The following is a 22,234-nucleotide window of genomic DNA, read 5'->3' as shown; positions in this document are numbered from 1 at the left end:
CTTTTGACTGTTTCTCTGAATATTTTGAATCCATTTTCTAGACATTTTGGATATCAAGTCTTTATTGAAAGAATCTGCTGCAAAGATATTTCCCTGTATATTTACTCTCTTAGTACTTTCCCCCTCACTTAGAGGTAAGTACCCTAGCTACCTCTTTACCCAGGTCTGGATCCCAAAGAGATAAAAAAGGAGCTATGTGTACAGAAATATTTCTTTTTGTTGTGGGGAAGATGTTCTCAGAAAAACCTGGAAAGACTGGAAGAAAGACTGCAAAGTAAAGTGAGCAGAATCAGGAAAATATTGTACACAGTATGATGATCACTAAATTTCAGTGGCATTGTGATCCAAGAAAAGAAATGGAGTCTTAACACAGATTGAAGCATACTTTTTAATTTTATTTTTCTTGGGGTTTTTTTTGTCTACTCTTATATAGAAATGTATGACTGCATCTGTATAATTTATATTAAGTTGCTTACTTTCTCAAGGAGGGTGGAGGAGGAGGGAATTCAATTTGAAATTCAGAATTAAATCTTAAATTTTTTTTTGTAATTGACAAAAATTTTTAAAAAAGGGGTGGAAAAAGAAGGAATTTAATCAATATTATACCTGAAACAGTTCTTTTTCTATGATTGTCTTCTTCCCTTTATAACCCTATTTTTATTTCCTTTTAATTTCCTCTTCAATGTCTGTCCTGAAGCTGAAGTTTATTTAACATTAAATTATTATTTCCTAGTATTATTATCCTCCTCTTGTTGAGTTTGAGGCATTTCTTCATCAAATTCTGTGTGTGTTTATTTGTATTCAACTTACCAAAATCAGATGAGTGAGGTTGCCCCTTTCCTTTCTTCTGTATTTGCACATTCTTTTTTCCCACTTCAGTTTTGAGAAATACTAAATTCCACCCATTTATTCCTCCTTTTTATTGTAATGTATCACTTTAATCTTTCCCCTTTTTCTTAAAACTAATAGTATAGGGGAGGCTAGGTGGTGCAGTGGATAGAGCACTGGCCTTGGAGTCAGGAGTACCTGAGTTCAAATCCAGTCTCAGACACTTAATAATTACCTAGCTGTGTGGCCTTGGGCAAGCCACTTAACCCCATTGCCTTGAAAAAAAAATCTAAAAAATAAAATAAAATAAAGTTCTTGAAAAAAAAACTAATAGTATAGAAACCAGTCCATCCATAGATCTTCCATCTTATTTAACTCTCAGTACCCTTTGAAGATAATATTCTGAAGATTCATTTTTATTCTCCCTTTATTAAAATCATTCTCTATCTCCTTGCAGTTGTTGAATACAGTTACCTTTCTAGATTCAAAATTTCTTTGAATTCTCATCTTACAAAATTAGGAAAACTTGAAAATTGTGTTTCCTTTTCCCATTCCCCCATCCCCTTCCTTAAGAATTATACTTATCTTTGTGGGGCTCAGTTTTTGGTGATTGAAATTAAGTAAACCTGTATTTCACCTCCTGAATAGATTGTATTCCAAGAAGGTAGAAGCTGCAAGTTTTTGGGGATAGTCTAACTGTAGTTCTAAAGTACTTTTTGTTTCTGGAGGGTTGCAGTTTTCTTTGACATGGAAATGCTCTGGATTCTGGCTAAAACATTCCTGGAACTTGCCATTTGCTTGACAGCTAGGTTGCATAATGGATAGAATACTGGATCTGAAATCAGAAAGACCAAAATTGTCCCCAGAAACTAATTATTATAACTCTGGTCAAGTTACTTTGGTCTGCTTCAGTTTTCTCAGTTAAAAATTAGGGATAATAATAAACCTGTTCCTTATAAAAATATTATAAAGATTACAGGAATTAGTATATTTAAATTTTTTTGCAACTATTATAAATAATATTTATTCTGTCAAAGTCACTGTCTTTCAAGGACTACATATTGGACACTGCACTAAGTGTTGGTCTCCCAAGTTTATAACCTTGATATTATCTTGACCTCCTCAGCCTCTCTCACTTCACAAACCCAATTACTTGCCAAGTCTTGACCTATATTTTTCTGTCTTTTGTTTTTTTTTTTAGACACAACATGCAAAGATAGTTTTAAACGATCATGCTTTTGTTTGCGGGTTTTTGAGTTTCACATTTTTCTTTCTCCTTTCCTCCCCTCCCCTGACAGAAAGCAGTCTAAAATAGGTTATACATGTATAATTTTATTAAATGTAAATCCATATTAAACATGTGGTGGAAGAAGATTGAAATCGAAACAGAAATTTTAGAGAAAAAGCAATTTACAAAAATAGGGGATGGGGCGGCTAGGTGGCATAGTAGATAAAGCACCGGCCCTGGAGTTGAGTACCTGGGTTCAAATCTGGTCTCAGACACTTAATAATTGCCTAGCTGTATGGCCTTGGGCAAGCCACTTAACCCTGTTTGCCTTGCAAAAACCTAAAAAAAACCCCCCCCCACACAAAAAACCCCCAAAGGGGATAGTAAGCTTTAGTTTGCATCTAAACTCCATAGTTCTGTGGATGTGGATGGTGTTTTCCATCACAAGTCTTTTAGTATTCTCTTTGATTATTGTGCTGGTGAAAGGACCAAGTCCATCATAATTGATCATCACTCAGTAATTCTCCTGTGTTGTTTTTTTTGTGATCTGTAAATTTGATAATTTAATTTTATTTTTTATTCTCATTTTGTACAAATGTTTTTTTTACATTAATAAAATATTTTTGTTTAAGAGTAAATGAAATACCCCCTCCCCCTCATGAATATAGACTTACTTGAGCAATAAAGTAAAGGGGAGAGAAAAAAAATTAAAATAAAAAAAGTAATAATTGTAGGTATGGCCAGGTGGAGCAATGGATGAAGCACCAGCCCTGGAGCCATGAGCACCCAAGCCTTCTTCCAGCCCTGTAGACCCAACAATCACCCAACCATGTGACATGCAAGCCACCCGATCCCCACTGCCCTGCAAAAACCAAAAAGAAGAAAAAAAAAAGACCCAAAATAAAATAAAATAGTAATAGTGGTAGGGGTGGCTGGGTAGTGGAGATAGCATTGGTCCTTGAGCCAGGAGCACCCAGGTACAAATCCAGCCTCAGACACTCAAAGATCATCCTGCTTATGTGGCTCCAGGCAGGCCATCCAGCCCCATTTGCCCTGCACCCTCCCCCAAATAACAATAATAAAAAAATGTGCTTCAGTCTTTGTTCCAACACCTGTCATGGGTGGATCACATTCTTTATGATAAGTCCATCACAAAAGTTACTTCCATATTTTTCCAACGTTGCCATTGCTGATTGCAACTCCCTTCTTTCGTATTTTCCACTAACCATGTACTCTATTTTCTCTCTCCTTTCACTCTGACTCTACTGTAGGGTCGCTGAGTGGCACAGCAGACAGATTTCTGCTCCTGGGGCCAAGAAGCCCTGGGTCCCCACATGACCCTTTAGGTCCATAATCCACCTGGCCCCATGGTCCTGGACAGGCCTTCTAATCCCAGCCCCTTGCAAGAAGTAAAAAAAGAAAATGTGTTATATCTGACAACTCTCCCCCCATGGTCCATCCTCTCCTCCTTTATTCACATCCCCACCCCTTCCCCCTGCTCCCCCTCCTTCTTACTCCAGATGCCCATAGCCCATTGAGTATATATATGCTGTTTCCTCTCCTAGCCACCTCTGATAAGAGCAAAGGTTCCCTCATTTCCCCTTGCCTTCCCCCCCTTCCATATCATTGCAATAGCTCATTGTAATAAAAAAACTTATTATATGAAATATTTTGGCCTATTCCCCCTCTCCTTTTTCTTTCTCCCATTACATTTCCCTTTCTTTCTATTGATTCCATTTTTACACCATATTTTATCTTTGAATTCAGCTTTCTCCTGTGCTTCAACTATAAAAGCTCCCTCTACCTGCTCTATTAATTGAGAAGGTTCATATGAGTATTATCAATGTCATTTTTCTATGCAGGAATACATGCAGTTCATCATCGTTAAATCCCTCATATTTTCCCCTTCTCCACTCTCTATGCTTCATCTGAGTCCTGTATCTGAAGATCAAACCTTCTGTTCATCTCTGGCCATTCCAAAAGGAACATTTGAAATTCACCTGATTCATTGAAAGTCCATCTTTTTCCCTGGAAGAGGACATACAGCCTTGCTGGGTAGTTCACTCTTGCCTTAAGCTCTTTTGCCTTCTGGTATATTATATTCCATGCCCTATGAGCTTCCAATGTAGCTGCTGCTAAGTCCTGTGTGATCCTGACTGCAGCTCCACGATATTTGAACTTTGTCCTTCTGGCTGCTTGTAATATTTTTCTCTTTGACTTGGGAGTTCTGGAACTTGGCTATAATATTCCTGGGGGTTGGTTTTTTGGGATCTCTTTCTTGGGGGGATCAGTGGATTCTCTCCATTTCTATTTTGCCCTCTGCTTCTAGAATATCAGGGCAATTTTCCTGTATAATTCTTTGAAAATGATGTCAAGGCTCTTTTCCTGATCCTGACTTTCAGGTATTCCAATAATTTTTAAATTATCTTTCCTAAGTCTGTTTTCCATAGCAGTTGTTTTTTCAATGAGATATTTCACATTTTCTTCTAATTTTTCATTGTTTTGGTTTTGGAGTATTGATTCCTGATTTCTGGTAAATTCATCAATCTCCCTGAATTCTATTCTTTGTCTGAAGGATTTGTTCTCCTGGCCCATTTTGCTTTTTAAAGCATTCTTCTCAATAACTTTTTGAACTGTTTTATCCATTTGACCTAAGCTGGTTTTTAGCAATGCTATTTTCTTCAGCATTTTTTTGGATTTTCTTGACTTAGGCTGCTGACTTCATTTTCATGTTTTTCCTGCATCTCTCTCCTTTCTTTTCCCAGTTTTTCTTCCAACTCCCTCATTTGATTTTCAAAGTCTTTTTTGAGCTCTGTCATAGCTTGAGCCCAATTTCTGTTTTTCTTGGAGTCTTTAGATGCAGGAGCTTGTGCTTCCTCATCTTCAGACTGAGTATTTTGATCCTTCTTGGGCTCATATGCAAAATATTTCTCAATGGTGTTCCTCTCATTTCTCTGCTAGTTCATTTTCCCAGCCTGGGCCTGGTTTTGGGGTGCTTGCTGAGCTTTTGGGACACTCCCACAAGGGTCTCAGTGTGTGAGGCTCTATCCTCCCTCCTGGTCTGTGAATGACCATAAGTGTTCCCCTCTGCCACAGGGCTGAGGTGGGGGGGGGCTGTTGTTCTATGGGGGGCCTAGACTGGGATCAGGATCTGAATGTGGTCAGAGCCCCAGAGTCCTGTTCCAGGGGCAGAGGACAGAGCTCTGCAGTCTCTCTTTACTCCCCTCCTTCAGTTCAATGGGCTCATGCCCTGGAGGCTCCTGCTTACCGGCTCCCCCTGCTTCAGGGCTGCTGAAAGACCAGGCTACTTGCTGTGTGCCCTGAGGGCTGGGCTCCACTTGCTTGCTCTGGCAGAGTTTACCACCCCCCCACCCCTGCCTATTCCCCCACTTTGTGCCCGGTGCTCCTCGGGGTGCAGCTCAGGAGACTCCCCCCGGTGCTGTGAGCTGAGGCCCCCAGCGCCCTGGGGCTGCCTCCGGGAGGCTGAAGTTCTTTAGCTCTGGTGGGCCACCCCTCCAGCGGGCCGCCCCTCCGACCCCTGGGAGCAGAGCCTTTCTGCTCTTTTCCAGGTTACCTTGAGTAGGAGAACTGCCTCTCTGGGTTCCTTTGTGGGTTCTGTCTCTCAAAAGTTTAGTTAGAGTCCTTAGTTTTAAGTTTTATCAGAGAGTGCCCTTCTTGTCACCATCTTGGCTCCGCCCCCCTGTCCTGTGTTTCTTAATGATATATATAGAATTGTGGTTTATACTGTGTTTGATTTATTGGTTATTGCCTACTAACTGGACTTGATCTCCTACAGGTTAATTCTTTTGGAGGGATATTGTAAAAGAAGCAGGTATTAGGCTAGATGATGCCTGCTAATGCCTTTTCCAACAAAGATTCCATGATTGCACTAAAACATAAAATAGTTGGTTGGGAAATGAGCCAGTGGAAATGGGCATATTAAAATCTATTTTAATATTGTTAGTCAGGTGTTAGGCAAATAGGTAGTACAATATCTTTGTGAAATTGAGAGTTTGAGTTTTCGTTTTCATAATTGGTTTTAATTCTATTATATATTTCTCTTTCAGACGTGTCCTATTTGTGTGTCTCTTCCATGGGGAGATCCTAGCCAGATTACTAGAAATTTTGTTAGTCATCTAAATCAGAGACATCAGTTTGATTATGGCGAATTTGTGGTAAGTATTTAGTTTCTTAGAAAAAAGAATTCATTGTTACGAAAAAGCAACTGAATCTATTATTTTAAACTTCTAAATTATGAGTTTTGAGTATGCTCTTGTGACACAGTGATGCTATGGAGACTTTATTTTGACTTTTTAAAAAATAAACCTTTTCTAGAAGTGGCACAGGTCTAGCTTTCTTCTGTTCTTGCAGTAGTTGATTATATTGTATTAAATACAAAAATCATCTATAACTTGATGGAAAATTGTGCGTTTTTTTTTTGGGTAGAGCAATGGGGTTAAGTGATTTGTCCAAGGTCACATAGGTAGGCATTACATGTTTGAGGTTGGATTTGAACCCAGTTTCTCCTGACTCCAGTGCCAGTGCCCTGTCCACTGCGCCACCTAGCTGCTTCACATTGTGCTTTTTTAAAAATAATTTTTATTAAAGATATCATTTGAGTTTTACAATTTCTCCCCCCATCTTACTTCCCTCTCCCAACCCCCCCCTACATAAAGCAATCTGTCAGTCTTTACTTTGTTTCCATGTTGTACCTTGATCCAAATTGAGTGTGATGAGAGAGAAATCATATCCTTAAAGAAGATAAGTCTAAGAGGTAACAAGATCAGAAAAAAAAATATCCGTTCTTTTCTAAATTAAAGGGAATAGTCCTTGAACTTTGTTCAAACTCCACACCTCCTTATCTGGATACAGGTGGCTCTCTCCTTTGCAGACAGCCCCAAATTGTTCCTGATTGTTGCACTGATGGAATGAGCGAGTCCTTCAAGGTTGAACATCACTCCCATGCTGCTGTTAGGGTGTACAGTGTTTTTCTGGTTCTGCTCATCTCACTCAGCATCAGTTCATGCAAATTCCTCCAGGCTTCCCTGAAATCCCATCCCTCCTGGTTTCTAATAGAACAATAGTGTTCCATGATACACATATACCACAGTTTGCTAAGCCATTCCCCAATTGAAGGACGTTTACTTGATTTCCAATTCTTTGCCACCACAAACAGGGCTGCTATAAATATTTTTGTACAAGTGATGTTTTTACCCTTTTTCATCATCTCTTCAGGATATAGACCCAGTAGTGGTATTGCTGGGTCAAAGGGTATGCACATTTTTGTTGCCCTTTGGGCATAGTTCCAAATACCTCTCCAGAAGGGTTGAATGAGTTCACAGCTCTGCCAACAGTGTGGTAGTGTCCCAGATTTCCCACAACCCTTCCAACAATGATCATTATCCTTCCTCGTCATATTGGCCAATCTGAGAGGTGTGAGGTGGTACCTCAGAGAAGCTTTAATTTGCATTTGTTTTATAATTAATGATTTAGAGTATTTTTTCATATGGCTATAGATTGCTTTGATGTCATCTGTAAATTGCCTTTGCATATCCTTTGACCATTTGTCAATTGGGGAATGCCTTTTTGTTTTAAAAATAAGACTCAGTTCACTGTATATTTTAGGAATGAGTGAGTCCTTTGTCAGAATCATTAGTTGTAAAGATTGTTTCCCAATTTACTACATTTCTTTTGATCTTGGTTACAGTGGTTTTATTTGTGCAAAAGCTTTTTAATTTAATGTAATTGAAGTCATCTAATTGGTTTTTGGTGATGTTCTCCAACTCTTCCTTAGTCATAAACTGCTTCCCTTTCCACAGATCTGACAGGTAAACTAGTCCTTGATCTTTTAATTTGCTTATAGTATTGTTTTTTATGTCTAAGTCCTATAGCCATTTGGATCTTATATTGGTAAAGGGTGTTAGGTGTTGGTCTCATCTAAGTTTCTTCCATACTAACTTCCAGTTATCCCAGCAGTTTTTTATCAAAGAGGGAGTTTTTATCCCAATGGCTGGACTCTTTGGGTGTATCAAACAGCAGATTACTAGAATCATCTCCTGCTAATGCACCTAGTCTATTCCACTGGTCCACCACTCTATTTCTTAGCCAATACTAAACAGTTTTGATGACTGATGCTTTATAATATAATTTTAGATCAGGTAGGGCTAAGCCACCTTTTTTTTGTACTTTTTTTTCATTAAGCTCCTGGCAATTCTTGACTTTTTATTTCTCCATATGAATTTACTTACATTTTTTTATAATTCGTTAAAGTAATCTTTTGGCATTTTGATTGGTAGGGCACTAAACATATAGTTTAGTTTTGGTAGAATTGTCATTTTTATTATATTAGCTTTACCTATCCATGAGCAGTTGATGTTTGTCCAGTTATTTAAATTTGATTTAATTTGTTTGAGAAGTGTTTTATAATTGTTTTCAAAAAGATTCTGAGTCTGTCTTAGCAAATAGACTCCCAGGTATTTTATATATTATCTGAGGTTACTTTGAATGGGATTTCTCTTTCTAGCTCTTCCTGCTGTAACTTGCTAGACCTATATATAGACAAGTTGAGGATTTATGAGGGTTTATTTTATAACCTGCAACTTTGCTAAAATTGCTAATTGTTTCCAGTAGTTTTTTGGATGATTTCTTGGGATTCTCTAGGTAGACCATCATGTCATCTCCAAAGAATGAGAGTGTTGTCTCTTCCTTCCCAATTCTAATTCCTTCAATTTCTTTTTCTTCTCTAATTGCTGATGCTAACATTTCCAGTACAATATTGAATAGTAGTGGTGATAATGGGCACCCTTGTTTCACCCCTGATCTTACTGGGAATGCCTCTAGCCTCTCCCCATTGAATATAATGCTTTGTAATAGATACTGCTTAGTAATAGATACTGCTAATTATTCTAAGGAGAACAGTCCATTTATTCCTACACTCTCTAGTGTTTTAATAGGAATGGATGCGGTATCTTGTCAAAAGCTTTTTCAGCATCTATTGATAAGAGCATATGATTTCTGATAGGTTTGTTGTTGATATAATTGAGTATATTAACAGTTTTCCTAATATTGAACCAACCCTGCATTCCTGGAATAAATCCTACTTGATCATAATGTATTATCCTAGTGATAACTTGTAAGCATTTTGCTAAGATTTTATTTATGATTTTTGCATCTGTATTCATCAGGAAAATAGGTCTATCATTTTCTTTCTCTGTTTTAACTCTTCCTGGTTTAGGTAACAGTACCATATTGGTTTCATAGAAAGAGTTAGGCAGAGTTCCATCTTTCCCTATTTTTCCAAAGAGTTTATATAGGATTGGACCCGATTGTTCCTTAAATGTTTGGTAGTATTCACTTGTGAATCCATCAGGCCCTGGAGATTATTTTTTTTAAGAGAGTTCAATAATGGCTTGTTGAATTTCTTTTTCTGAGATAGGGTTGTTTAGGTATCTAATCTCTTCTTCATTTAACCTGGGCTACTTATATTTTTTGTAAATATTCATCCATTTCACTTAGATTATCAAATTTATTAGCATAGAGTTAGGCAAAATAATTTCGAATTATTACTTTAATTTCCGTTGGTGGTGAGTTCACCTTTTTTCATTTATGATACTAGCAATTTGGTTTTCTTTCTTTTTTTTTTTAATCAAATTGACCAGAGGTTTATCAATTTTATTGGTTTTTTCATAATATCAACTTTTGGTTTTATTTATTCAATAGTTTTTTTGCTTTCGATTTTATTAATTTCTCCTTTAATTTTTAGAATTTCTAATTTGGTATTTAATGGGGGATTTTTGATTTGTTCTTTCTCTAATTTTTTAGTTGCATGTTTAGTTCATTGATTTCCTCTTTCTCCAATTTATTCATGTAAGCATTTAGAACTGTAATATATCCCCTGAGAGTTGCTTTGAATGAATCCCATAGGTTTTGGTATGTTGTTTCACTATTATCATTATCTAGGATAAAATGGTTAATTCTTTCTATAATTTGCTTTTTGGTCCACTCATTTTTTAAAATGAGGTTATTCAGTTTCCAATTTGTTCTGGGTCTATATCTCCTTGGCGCCCAGTATTGCATATGACTTTTAATAGCATTGTGATCTCAGAAAGATGTATTCACTATTTCTGACTTTCTGCAGTTGATCATTAGGTTTTTGTGTCCTAATACATGGTCAATTTTTGTATAAGTTCCATGTATTGCAGAGAAAAAGGTATATTCCTTTCTATCCCCGTTCAGTTTCCTCCATAAGTCTACCATATCTAATTTTTCTAACAATCTATTTACCTCCTGAACTTCTTTCTTGTTTATGATTCCATTTATGTAGATCTGAGAGTGGGAGGTTGAGGTCTCTCTCCCACTAGTAGAGTTTTGCTGTCGATGTCTTCCTGTCGTTCTTTCAGCTTCTCCTCAAAGCATTGGGTGCTGTCCCACTGGGTCCATATATATTCAATATTGAAATGACTTTATTGTCTGTGGTACCTTTTAGGAGGCTATAGTTTCCTTCCTTATCTCTTTTAACACTATTTTTGCTGCTGCTTTGTCTGAGATAAGGATTGCTACCCCTGCTTTTTTTACTTCGGCTGAAGCAAAATATATTTTGCTCCAACCTTTTACTTTTACTCTATATGTATCTCTTGTAAGCAGCGTATTGTAGGATTCTGTTTTTTTAATCCACACTGCTATTTGCTTATGTTTTAAGGGAGAGTTCATCCCATTCACATTCAAGGTTATTACTAATTCTTTATTGCCCTCCATGCTATCTTCCATCTGTTTGTATTTTTCCCCTTCCCCCCCCTTATCCATATTCCCCAGTATTTTGTTACTGAATACCACCCCCTTCAGTGTGTTTGCCCTCCTATATCACCCCTCCCCTTTTTTCCCCTTTTCGTTTGTCCCTTTTCCTCTTCCCTTCCTTTTGTTATTTCCCCTTTTTTCCCCCCCACTCCCCTTCCCTTTCTCTGTCCCCCACTCCCCTTTTCCCCTTTTAATTCTTGAAAGGTTAGATGTTTTATAAGTTAACCGAGTATGTGTAGGTTGACTTTAAGCCAAGTCTGATGAGAAGAACATTCAGGTGTTTCTCATCTGCTCCCTTCTTCCCCTTTATTACCATAGGTTTTTTGTAGCTCTTAGTGTAATGAGATTTACCCCATCAGCCCCCTCCCTCCTCCAGTCTCTTTGCTGTCCTCCTTTTTAAGGAGGTAGTGTTTTTTTAGATCATTCTAAGTCATAGAAAATTCTGTGTTTGTCCCTTCTAGTTCAGTATATTCTATCCAATAGAGTCAAAATTCCTGAGAGTTATTAAGAGTCTTTCTCCCAAGTGGGGTTAAAGCCAGTTACATCCCATTAGATAGCAGTCTCATGGATAGGTCATGAATGTCCATCATTTCCGGCTGGGTATAATGCTCTCTGTTAGAGTTACAATTCTCAAGATTTATGAAAATCTTTGTTCCCCCCATGCTGGGATATAGCCAGTTTCAATTTACTGGATTGCATTTTTTTCACTTTTACTGCCCCCCCCCCTTTTTTTTACCTTTTCATGTGTCTCTTGAACCTCCTGTTTGATGTTCAAATTTTCTGTTTAGCTATGGTCTTTTCATCAGAAATTTTTGAAATTCTTCCATTTCATTAAATGTCCATCTTTTTCCCTGGAAGAGAAGGCTCCGCTTTGCTGGAAAGTAGATTCTTGGCTGCATTCCAAGCTCCCTTGCTCTTCGAAATATCTCGTTCCAGGCCCTTGGATCCCTTAATGTTGATTCAGCCAGGTTCTACATGATCCTTACTGTGGCTCCTTTATATTTAAATTGTTTCTTTCTGGGTGCTTGCAGGATTTTCTTTTTTAATCTGATAGTTCTGGAGTTTGGCCACAACATTCCTTGGTGTTTTCATTTTAGGATCTTTTTCTGGTGGGGATCGATGTACTCTTTCAATAACTACTTTGCCCTCTGATTCCATGATATCAGGGCAGTTTTCCATCACTAGATCCTGTAATGTTAAGTCCAGGGTTTTTTCCTCTTCAATGTTTACAGGAAATCCTATAATTTTCAGGTTGCCCCTCCTTGATCTATTCTCGAGGTCAGTGGTTTTGTTGATGAGGTATTTTACGTTTTCTTCTATTTCTATATTTTTGATTTTGTTTAACTGACTCTTGCTGTCTCACGGAGTCATTAGTTTCTGTAGACTCCATTCTGTTTTGGAGGGAGGAGTTTTCTTCATTAACCTTTTGTAACTCCTTTTCCAATTCGTCAATTCTACTTTTGAAAGAGCTTTCCATTTGACCAGTTGAGTTTTTGAGAGAATTAATGTCTTTTTGCATTTGCCCATTTGAACATCTGAGAGAATTTTTCTCATTTTGTATTTGTCCAATTGAGGATCTGAGAGATTTATTCTCATTTTGAATTGGTCCAATAGATGCTGTGAGAGATTTATTCTCATTTTTTAATTGTCCAAATGATGATCTGAGACATTTATTCTCCTTTTGTATTTGTCCAGTTGTACTTTCTAAGGTTTTGTTTTCTTGTTGTAAGGTATTAATCGTCTCTCCCAAATTTTTAATCTCCTTCCTTTATTTCTTCAAGGAAGTCTTTCTGTGCTGGAGACCAGATTGTATTCTCCTCAGATGTTCCAGGTCTCTCTGAGGTAGGGTCTTTCCTTTCCAGGAATTTTTCTATGGATCCACCTTTCTGCTGACCCTTCTTCATTTTGCTTAGACCTGAGTTGGGGAGGGGCTGGTTCACCGGGGCTTGGGATCCCTAAAGGCTTTTCTGAGTGCAGTTCCTCTGGCTGGCCAGTAGGAGGTGCTGGTTACTTCCTCTGGAGTTGAGGCCTTCTCCCTTTGCTTGAAGGGGGAGGGGTTGGAGTTATTGAATTCTTTTGCCTTCAATCAGTGGTGGGCTTTACCCTGGCCTGAGGTCAACCCCTCAGCTGGGCTGGTTCTTCTGCTCACACACCTGGATTCGGCCAAAGCTGCTGCTGGAGACAAATCCTGAGGTAGATGTTCTTTCTCCTGGCTTTTCTTTCTGGGTCTGATTTCTTTTAAGAGGTTTGTGTCATGTGATAGATGGGGAAGAGATAAGGAGACTTTAGAACTGTGCCTGTCTTCTCTCCGCCATTTTGGCCGGAACTATATTGTGCTTTTTTAATAAAATCTCTGCAGATACTGCTTTTTCAAGTCTAGCAGTCTCACATGTACTTACTAAAGTGGCAGCTTATCTTTATACCTAAGACAAATGTGTCTTAAAGGAAACCTGGCTTTAATTTTGATGAAGACAGATGTCCAGGTATTAGAGATTAGCAGATGGCTCATGTAAAATTTCACTCCTCTTGTCATAGAGTTAATGATAATAATTTTCCAAATTTAAATTTGATGACATAATTAAAATATAGCAAATGAATAATTTTTTAAATTTTTTATTTAATATTTATTCTCATTTTGTACAAATTTTTTTTTACATTAATAAAATATTCTTGTTTAAGAGTAAACAAAATACCCCCTTTCCTCCAAATATAGACTTGCTTGAGCAATAAAGTAAAGGGGAGAGAAAAAAAATTAAAATTAAAAAAATAGTAATAATTGTAGGTATGGCCAGGTGGAGCAATGGATGCAACACCAGCCCTGGAGCCATGAGCACCTGAGCCCACATCTGCCCCGTACATCCAACAATCACCCAGTTGTGTGACATGCAAGCCACCTGAACCCCACTGCCCTGCAAAAACCAAAAAAAAGAAAAAAAAGACCCAAAATAAAATAAAATAGTAATAATAGTAGGGGTGCCTGGGTGGCAGACAGAGCATTGGCTCTTGAGCCAGGAGCACCTGGGTCCAAATCGACCTCAGACACCCAGCGATCCCCCTGCTATGCAGCCCCCGGCAGGCCACCCAGCCCCATTTGCCCTTCACCCCCCCCATAATAATAATAATAATAAATGTGCTTCAGTCTTTGTTCCAACACCAGCAACTCTGTCATGGGTGGATCACATTCTTTATGATAAGTCCATGGCAAAAGTTACTTGCATATTTTTCCAACGTTGCCATTGCTGATCGCAACTCCCTCTTTTCGTATTTCTCCACTACCATGTACTCTATTTTCTCTCTCCTTTCACTTTGACTCTGCTGTAGGGTATCTGAGTGGCGCAGCAGACAGATCCCTGGTCTTGGGGCCAAGAAGCCCTGAGCCCCCATACCACCCCTTAGGTCCAGCATCCACCTGGCCTTATGTCTCGGACAGGCCTTCCAATCCCAGCCCTTTGCAAGAAGTAAAAAAGAAAATGTGTTATATTTGACCACTCTCCCCCCATGGTCCATCCTCTCCTCCATCACTCACATCCCCCCCTTCCCCCTGCCCCCCCGCCTGATTACTTCAGATGCCTATACCCCATTGAGTATATATGCTGTTTCCTCTCCTAACCACCTCTGATGAGAGCAAAGGTTCCCTCATTCCCCCTTGCCTTCCCCCCTTCCATATCATTGTAACAGCTCATTGTAAGAAAGAAAAATCTTATTATGTGAAATATCTTAGCCTATTCCCCCCTCTCCTTTTTCTTCCATTACATTTCCCTTTTTTCTATTGACCCCATTTTTACACCATATTTTATTTTCAAATTCAGATTTCTCCTGTGCTTCAACTATAAAAGCTTCCCTCTACCTGCTCTATTAACTGAGAAGGTTCATATAAGTATTATCATTGTCATTTTTCTATGCAAGAATACATGCAGTTCATCCTCATTAAGTCCCTCATATTTCCCCCCCTCTCCTCCAATCTCCATGCTTCACCCGAGTCCTGTATCTGAAGATCAAACCTTCTGTTCAGCTCTGTTCCTGTTCCAACAGGAACATTTGAAATTTCCCTGGTTCATTGAAAGTCCATCTTTTTCCCTGGAAGAGGACATTCAGCCTTGCTAGGTAGTTGATTCTTGGTTGCATTCTAAGCTCTTTTGCCTTCTGGTATATTCCAAGCCCTACGAGCTTTTAATGTAGTTGCTGCTAAGTCCTGTGAGATCCTGACTGCAGCTCCATGTTATTTGAAGTGTGTTCTTCTGGCTGCTTGTAATATTTTCTCTTTGACCTGGGACTTCTAGAATTTGGCTATAATATTCCTAGGTGTTGGTTTTTTGGGATCTCTTTCTTGGGGGGATCGGTGGATTCTCTCCATTTCTGTTTTGCCCTCTGTTTCTAGAATATCAGGGCAATTTTCCTGTAGTAATGCTTTGAAAATGATGTCAAGGCTCTTTTCCTGATCATGACTTTCAGATATTCCAATAATTTTTAACTTATTTTTCCTAAGTCTTTTTTTCCATAGCAGTTGTTTTTTCAATGAGATGTTTCACATTTTCTTCTAATTTTTCATTTTTTTAGTTTTAAAGTATTGATTCCTGATTTCTGGTAAATTCATCAATCTCCCTGAGTTATATTCTTTGTCTGAAGGATTTGTTCTCCTCAGAGAGTTTTCTTATCTCTTTTTTCCATCTGGCCAATTTTGCTTTTTAAAGCATTCTTCTCCTCAAAACTTTTTGAACTGTTTTATCCTTTTGACCTAAGCTGGTTTTTAGCATGCTATTTTCTTCAGCATTTTTTGGATTTCCTTGACTAGGCTGCTGACTTCATTTTCATGTTTTTCCTGCATCTCCTTTATTTTCCCAGTTTTTCTTCCAACTCCCTCATTTGATTTTTAAAGTCTTTTTTGAGCTCTGTCACAGCCTGAGCCCAATTTCTGTTTTTCTTGGAGTCTTTAGATGCAGGAGCTTGTGCTTCCTCATCTTCAGACTGAGTATTTTGATGCTTCTTGGACTCATGCAAAATATTTTTCAATGGTGTTCCTCTCATTTCTCTGCTTGCTCATTTTCCCAGCCTGGGCCTGGTTTTGGGGTGCTTTCTGCGCTTTTGGGATACTCCCACAAGGGACTCAGTGTGTGAGGCTCTGTCTTCCCTCCTGGTCTGTGAATGACCATTAGCGCCCCCCTCTGCCACGGGGTTGAGGGGGGGGGCCATTGCTGTTCTATAGTGGGGCCTAGACTGTGATCAGGATCTGAATGTGGTCAGAGCCCCAGAGTCCTGTTCCAGGGGCAGAGGACAGAGCTCTGCAGTCTCTCTCTCTTCACTCCCCTCCCTCAGCTCAATGGGCTCATGCCCTGGGGGCTCCTGCTTCCCAGCTCCCCATGCTTCTGTTTCCTGGATGTGTAATGCAGTGGCCATGCTGTTCTCAGTGTCCCCTGAGGGCTGGGCTTCATGTGCTCTCTCTGGCATGGGTCCCCGTTCTTACCCCCCCTTCCCCCAATTTGTGCCTGGTGCTCCCCAGGGTGTAGCTCAGGAAACTCCCCCCACTGCTGCTTCTGGGAGGCTGAAGTTCTTTCACCCTGGCTGGCCGCCCCTCCAACCCTGGGGAACAGAGCCTTTCTGCTCTTTTCCAGGTTACCTTGAGTAGAACTACCTCCCTGGGACCCTCTGTGGGTTCTGTATCTTGTAAATTTATTTAGAGTCCTTAGTTTATGAGTTTTATGAGAGAGTGCCTAAGACGCGATCCAATCTTGTTACCATCTTGGCTTTTCCCCTGCAAATGAATATTTTTGCAAAAATTTTGGTGACATTCTGCTAAATAGAAAACATTTTTCATTTGTATTTAAAATGGCTAGAGCCTTAACACTTCTAATTTTAAAAGATTAGTAGTTAATTATTAATTCCTTATTTCTTTGTGATATGAACATATTTCTTTTGATGTATAGGATGGCTCTTTAATATTAAAAACTTACCCACCTTTTAAAAACCTAATAATCCTTCTATATGAAGACATACATTAACATTTTTTTCTTTTTTAGGTTTTTTTGCAAGGCAGATGTGGTTAAGTGGCTTGCCCAAGGCTACACAGCTAAGTAATTATTAAGTGTCTGAGACCAGATTTGAACCCAGGTTCTCTTGACTTCAGGGCCGGTGATTTATCCACTACGCCACCTAGCTGCCCCCAAAATGACTTTTCTTTTTAGGTTTTTTTTTTTTTTGCAAGGCAGAGGGGGTTAAGTGGCTTGCCCAAGGCCACACAGCTACGTAATTATTAAGTGTTTGAGTCTGGATTTGACCCCAGGTACTCCTGACTTCAGGGCCGATGCTTTATCCACTGCACCACCTAGCTGCCTCTAGATTACAGATATTTTTGAAGTATCTTAAGACACTTGAAATATGAAGGTAAAATTAAATCTCTGGTCCTTAAGGAATTTAATATTCTACTGTTAAAGGTTAGAAAATATTACCCAATTAAATACATGTTTTTTTGAGATGACCATCAGAATTGGGCTTGGGGAAATTTGGGGAGGGCTTCATAGGGAATGTGACTGCTGATTGATCTTGGAAGAAATATATGTAATACATTAGTAGTAGGAGTCACTGACTTTAGTAAAAATATAAGAAGATGGCAAAAGAAATATTTAGGGAACAACTAGTAATGTGTAAGTGTATGCGGTCTGGAAGTGCAATAATATGATATATGATTGATTGTTAAGTGTGAACTAGATTGTGGATAGTCTTATTTCTGGAGGAATTTCTCTTTTACCCTAGAGATAATTAGAAAACCACAAAATTGTTTGTTTTTTAATATTATTTTCCCCTCAATTATATGTAAAGACAATTTTTATTCATTCTTTAAAGTTTTGCATTCCAAATTCTCTTCCTTCCCCTTTTTCCTACTTCCTGAGATGGCAAGCCATTTCCATTATTAGTAAGTTTTAAACAAAATACAGACCAAAAATCCAAACACAATCTACAAAAAACAAAGTAAAAGATAGGCTTTGATCTATGTTCAGATTCTATTATTTCTTTCTCTGAAGGTGGATAATGTTTTTTCATCATGAATTCTTTGATTGTTTTATATCATTGTATTGTTGAGAAATAGCTAAGTCATTCACAGTTGATCATAATACAGTATTACTATTACTGAATACAGTGTTCTGGCTCTGTTCACTTCATTTTAAATCAGTTTCTTTAAATCTTTGCACTAAAATCATCTTGCTCATCTCTTCTTATCGCACAATAATATTCCATCATAATCACAAAAGCACAGCTTGTTCAGCCATTCACCATTTGAAGGACACCTCAGTTTCCTATTCTTTGCCACCACAAAAAGAACTGCTGTACTGTTATTAATATTTTAGTAAAAATGTGACCTTTTGCAAGGCCCCCCACCCCTTGTGATCTCTTTGGAATATAGACCACGATAGTAGTATTCCAGGATCAAAGGGCATGCAGAATTTTTAGTCTTTTGTGTATTGTTCCAAATTGCTCTCCAGAATGGTTGAATCAGTTCACAACTCATAGTTTATTAATGTTCCAGTTTTCTCACATCCCCTCCCAACATTTTATTTTTTACCTTTTTTGTCATTTTAGCCAATTTTATAGGTGTGTGAGATGGTACTTCAAAGTTGTTTTAATTTGCATTTCTCTAATCTGATTGTTTTTGGAACATTTTCTATGACTATAGATTTAATTTCTTCATCTGAAAACTGCCCATATATCTTTGACCATTGATCACAATTTGGCTTAATTCTCTATATTTGAGAAATGAGATCCTTAATTGAGAACCTTTATGAAAAAAAATTTACAGTGCTTTCTGCTTTCTACTGTTGTTTGCCTTGATTGTTTTTGCAATTTTTTTTGAGCTATGGAATATTTTGGCAATTATATAGAGGACAGATTGAAGGACGGAGAGACTGGGAGCAGAAAGACCAGACAAAAGTAACTGGTACATTAGTCCAGGTCAAAAGATAAAGCTTGTTCATTCATTAAAATAGTATTTGTATATATAAAATGAATATGAGAGATATTTAGCAGGAGAGTGGTAGGATTTGGCAACTGATTGGATTTGTGGATGAGAGAGAAAGGAAAGAGTTACGAATAGGTATGATTGCAAAGAATATGATGTCTGAAGACCTAGTTTTGGTGACTGTTTATGTAATCTGGGACAAATTAGTTTTCCTTTCTAGGTCTTAGTTTCCTGATTTCAGATCATTTCCTTTTCTTTGTATTTCTGCTGAACTTGGTGTCTTTGAGGTTAGTTGTGCCTTTAACAGAAATATGTTTGAAGAGAGTGAGTTTGAAATTGACATGGTTAATTCTCAGGTAGAGATCCTGGCAGGCAGTTGACAGTATGTGACCTGAGTTCTTTTTGCAAGATGTTTGGATTGATCTACTTGAGAGTCATTTGGGTAAAAATAATTAAATTCATGCAATGTGATAAAATTTATTGAGGATAGAGAGTGAAGGGATAATGGAGCCCAACCATGCTTAGCATGGATACTTAATACTCAATGCATGGAAAATGAATGGATGATGAAATACCAAATAAAATTTTTGGAAAAGAATTGCTAGAGTGGAGGAAAATTGGCTTTAGTATTTAGTGTTGTGGAAGTGAGTGTAGGTTGATGTAGCTAGGAGGGATGAGAAAGCTCAGTAGTAGCTGAAACTGCAGAGTGATCAAGGAGAATGAGCTGAGGGAAGAGGACATTAATATTTTTAGCAGTTTATATTATTGATAACCTTGGAAAGAGAATAGTTTTAGGAGAGTGCTAGAGGGGGGTTGGAAGTGGGGTTGATAACATATGCATTGGTTGCAGTGAAGGGGTGTGGGAACATTTAGAGAAAGGTATTGAAAGGATCAAAGAACCATACGTTTGGAAAGGGCCTCAGAAGTCATCTTGTCCATCCCCCTTCTAGAGATTAGGAAACCAAGGTCTTGGAAGGTTTACTCTAGATTTTTGAGTATAAGCATTGTGATTTGAACTCAAATCCTTTGAATTGATGCTCTTTCCTCATACTATGGGAGTTTGAAAAGATGGTAGGATCAGGTGATTTTTTTTTTTAAGATGGTGTAACTAATAGGTTTCAAATTGTATCTGGCTAACTAGTAAATCTTTAGAATAAGGACATTGATATTTAAAAGTGAATAATTCATAGGATCATAAAATTGTAGCTATAAGGAGTCTTAGAAATTATTTATTCAGCCCTCTCAGTTTTGTGCATGAAGAAGCTGATACCCAAAAGATGAAGGGAATTAACCAAAGCTCCATGCTTAGAAAATAGTTAGAATGGTACCCTGGACTTACAGTTCCCAAAATAGCTTGTTTCCACTTCACCATGATCTTTTCAGAATAAACAAACAAAGAACCCAATCAAAATGCCATTACTCTTAGATAGTTGTATAGGTATTTCTTTCTATCAGCTGTGGCCTTTTTTTTAGCTTCTGCATTTTCTGTGATCTAAAAACTTAAAGAGCAAATATATACAGTTAGTCAACTTTTAAAGTTCATTATTTGTTATTGAACAATTTAATTTTGTCCATTTGATAAAAGCAGTGTTTAGTGAAATTTAAAGGTATTTGTGCAAATCTTCTCAAGCTGCTATGTTTGTGAAGATACTTAAATTAGTTTCCTTTAAAAATAAGCAGTTCTGTTAAAAATCTTTACCCATAATTGTTTCTAAATAATGAGCTTTGCAAGAAATTTTTATTTTGCGTGTTTTTTGTTGTTGTTGTAGTTGCTGTCTTTTTTGTCTCTGTATCCCTCTAGGGCTTAGCAGAAAACATAATATTACATAATAATTATGTACCTTAGCCAGGTACATAATAGGCATTTAATACATCTTAATTGACTACTAACTTACTATAATTCAAAATGTTATCTTTCCAAATAATAGAAACAGTAAAATATAACTCTGAAAGGTGAAACATTTAAAGCTACATACATAATAGCACTTATTAAATGTTTAATTGATTATTAACTTTTTATCATATGTTAAAAGTTATCTTTCCTAATACTAGAAGTAGTAAAATATTACCTGAACGCTGAAACAATTAAAGCTACATGTGGGAAAAAATAGCGGAAACAATAGTGAATTTTTAAAATCACCAGTCTTTTTACTGTTAATTATGAGAGTTAAAGAAAATTTAAACTTTCCCAGCTGCAAAAATAAGCATTAGTGTTTCTTTTTTTATTAAAAATTTTTATTTTTTCAAATTGAATGTAAAAACAATTTTTCATTTTTATTTTTTAACATTTTGAATTCCATTTTCTGATTCCTAACCATCCTCCCCTGAAACAGCTGGCAATTAAATGGAGCTTAAACTTACACAACATTTCCCATACTAACCATGTTGCAATAGAAAATACAAATCATAAAACTCCAAGAAAAATAAAACTACAATCCTGACCTTTGATATGCATTTATCCTCAAGTAAATTTTTTTTATATGTTAGTACCTAATTGAAGTTGAATAATTTTTTTTACTGTGGAAATGATTTTTCAAAGTTAAAATATTTTAAAAGATGTAAATTTCAATCTTGCCAGAAAATTAATCAAGTATTTCTCTGGAGGCAAAAAATGTGTTGGCTAAAATTTATTGATAAGTTAGGATGGAAAATAGACTGGAATAATGCACCTCATAATGAATGTGAACTTTCTAATTTTATTTGTGTAAGAAAATTTGCCATCTTCCATACTAATATATTTATGTATCTGGCTTTGGCCAGCATTTAAAAATCCTTATGTAATATGAATTGAAATAATAAAATATGCCTAAATGATACTTTATACAATTTTTTTCCTTTAGAATCTTCAGTTAGATGAGGAAACACAATATCAAACTGCTGTTGAAGAATCTTACCAAGTAAATTTCTGAAGGTTGTAGTCATCTGCATCTTCTATCTGCAAGTGCCATCTTTGAGGGAAAAACTACGTGAATTCATGTTTCAGTAACCTGATGTGTATATTAATAAAAAGGAATTCAGTCTATTCTCCTGTTGTTATTGTAAAACAAGGAATGATTTTTTTTCAAAACTGTCTTTTCATCCTTGATAAAAATGCAGGCTATAGTATTAAAAAGTATAGAAAGGAACTTCCCTTTGGTGATGGTGAAAAATGGAATCTGCTGATGTAAATGTTGTACCTTATTCTTTTCTATTGTTAAGCTTTCTTGAATTTCTCCTTTTTCAATTTTTAATTTGATGCAATTTTTTCCCACTTTATTCATTGTGCAGTAAATAATAGTAGCAAATTTTTAAAAATTGATTAAACCCTTATAAATCTGAGCCAGTTATTACTACTATCAAAATGGAAATTTTGAGAATTAAATGGAAAGTCATCTTTTTTGTGTGATTTGTAGCAGAAAAATTAATCTTAAAATTATATTTATAGATTTTAGTATTTT

The 22,234-nt window shown here is 37.1% G+C and overlaps 1 protein-coding gene across 3 annotated transcripts in view; it reads left to right on the top strand.

Annotated features, from left to right (window-relative positions):
• RNF138 (ring finger protein 138) overlaps nt 1-21,819 on the top strand; it is a 60,083-nt gene extending 38,264 nt beyond the window's left edge. For all 3 annotated transcript variants that reach the window (XM_074203899.1, XM_074203901.1, XM_074203900.1), the window contains 2 exons: nt 6,124-6,231; nt 21,638-21,819. In XM_074203899.1, coding sequence (XP_074060000.1) covers nt 6,124-6,231; nt 21,638-21,706 — 177 coding nt within the window. In that variant the 3' untranslated portion in view covers nt 21,707-21,819. The remainder of the gene's footprint in view (nt 1-6,123; nt 6,232-21,637) is intronic.
• The last annotated feature ends 415 nt before the right edge of the window (nt 21,820-22,234 follow it).

This window comes from Macrotis lagotis, chromosome X, assembly GCF_037893015.1.
Source record: "Macrotis lagotis isolate mMagLag1 chromosome X, bilby.v1.9.chrom.fasta, whole genome shotgun sequence".
NCBI classification, from domain to species: Eukaryota; Metazoa; Chordata; class Mammalia; order Peramelemorphia; family Peramelidae; genus Macrotis; species Macrotis lagotis.
Note: the sequence above shows the minus strand (reverse complement) of the source record. Positions and strands in the feature narration are given on the sequence as shown.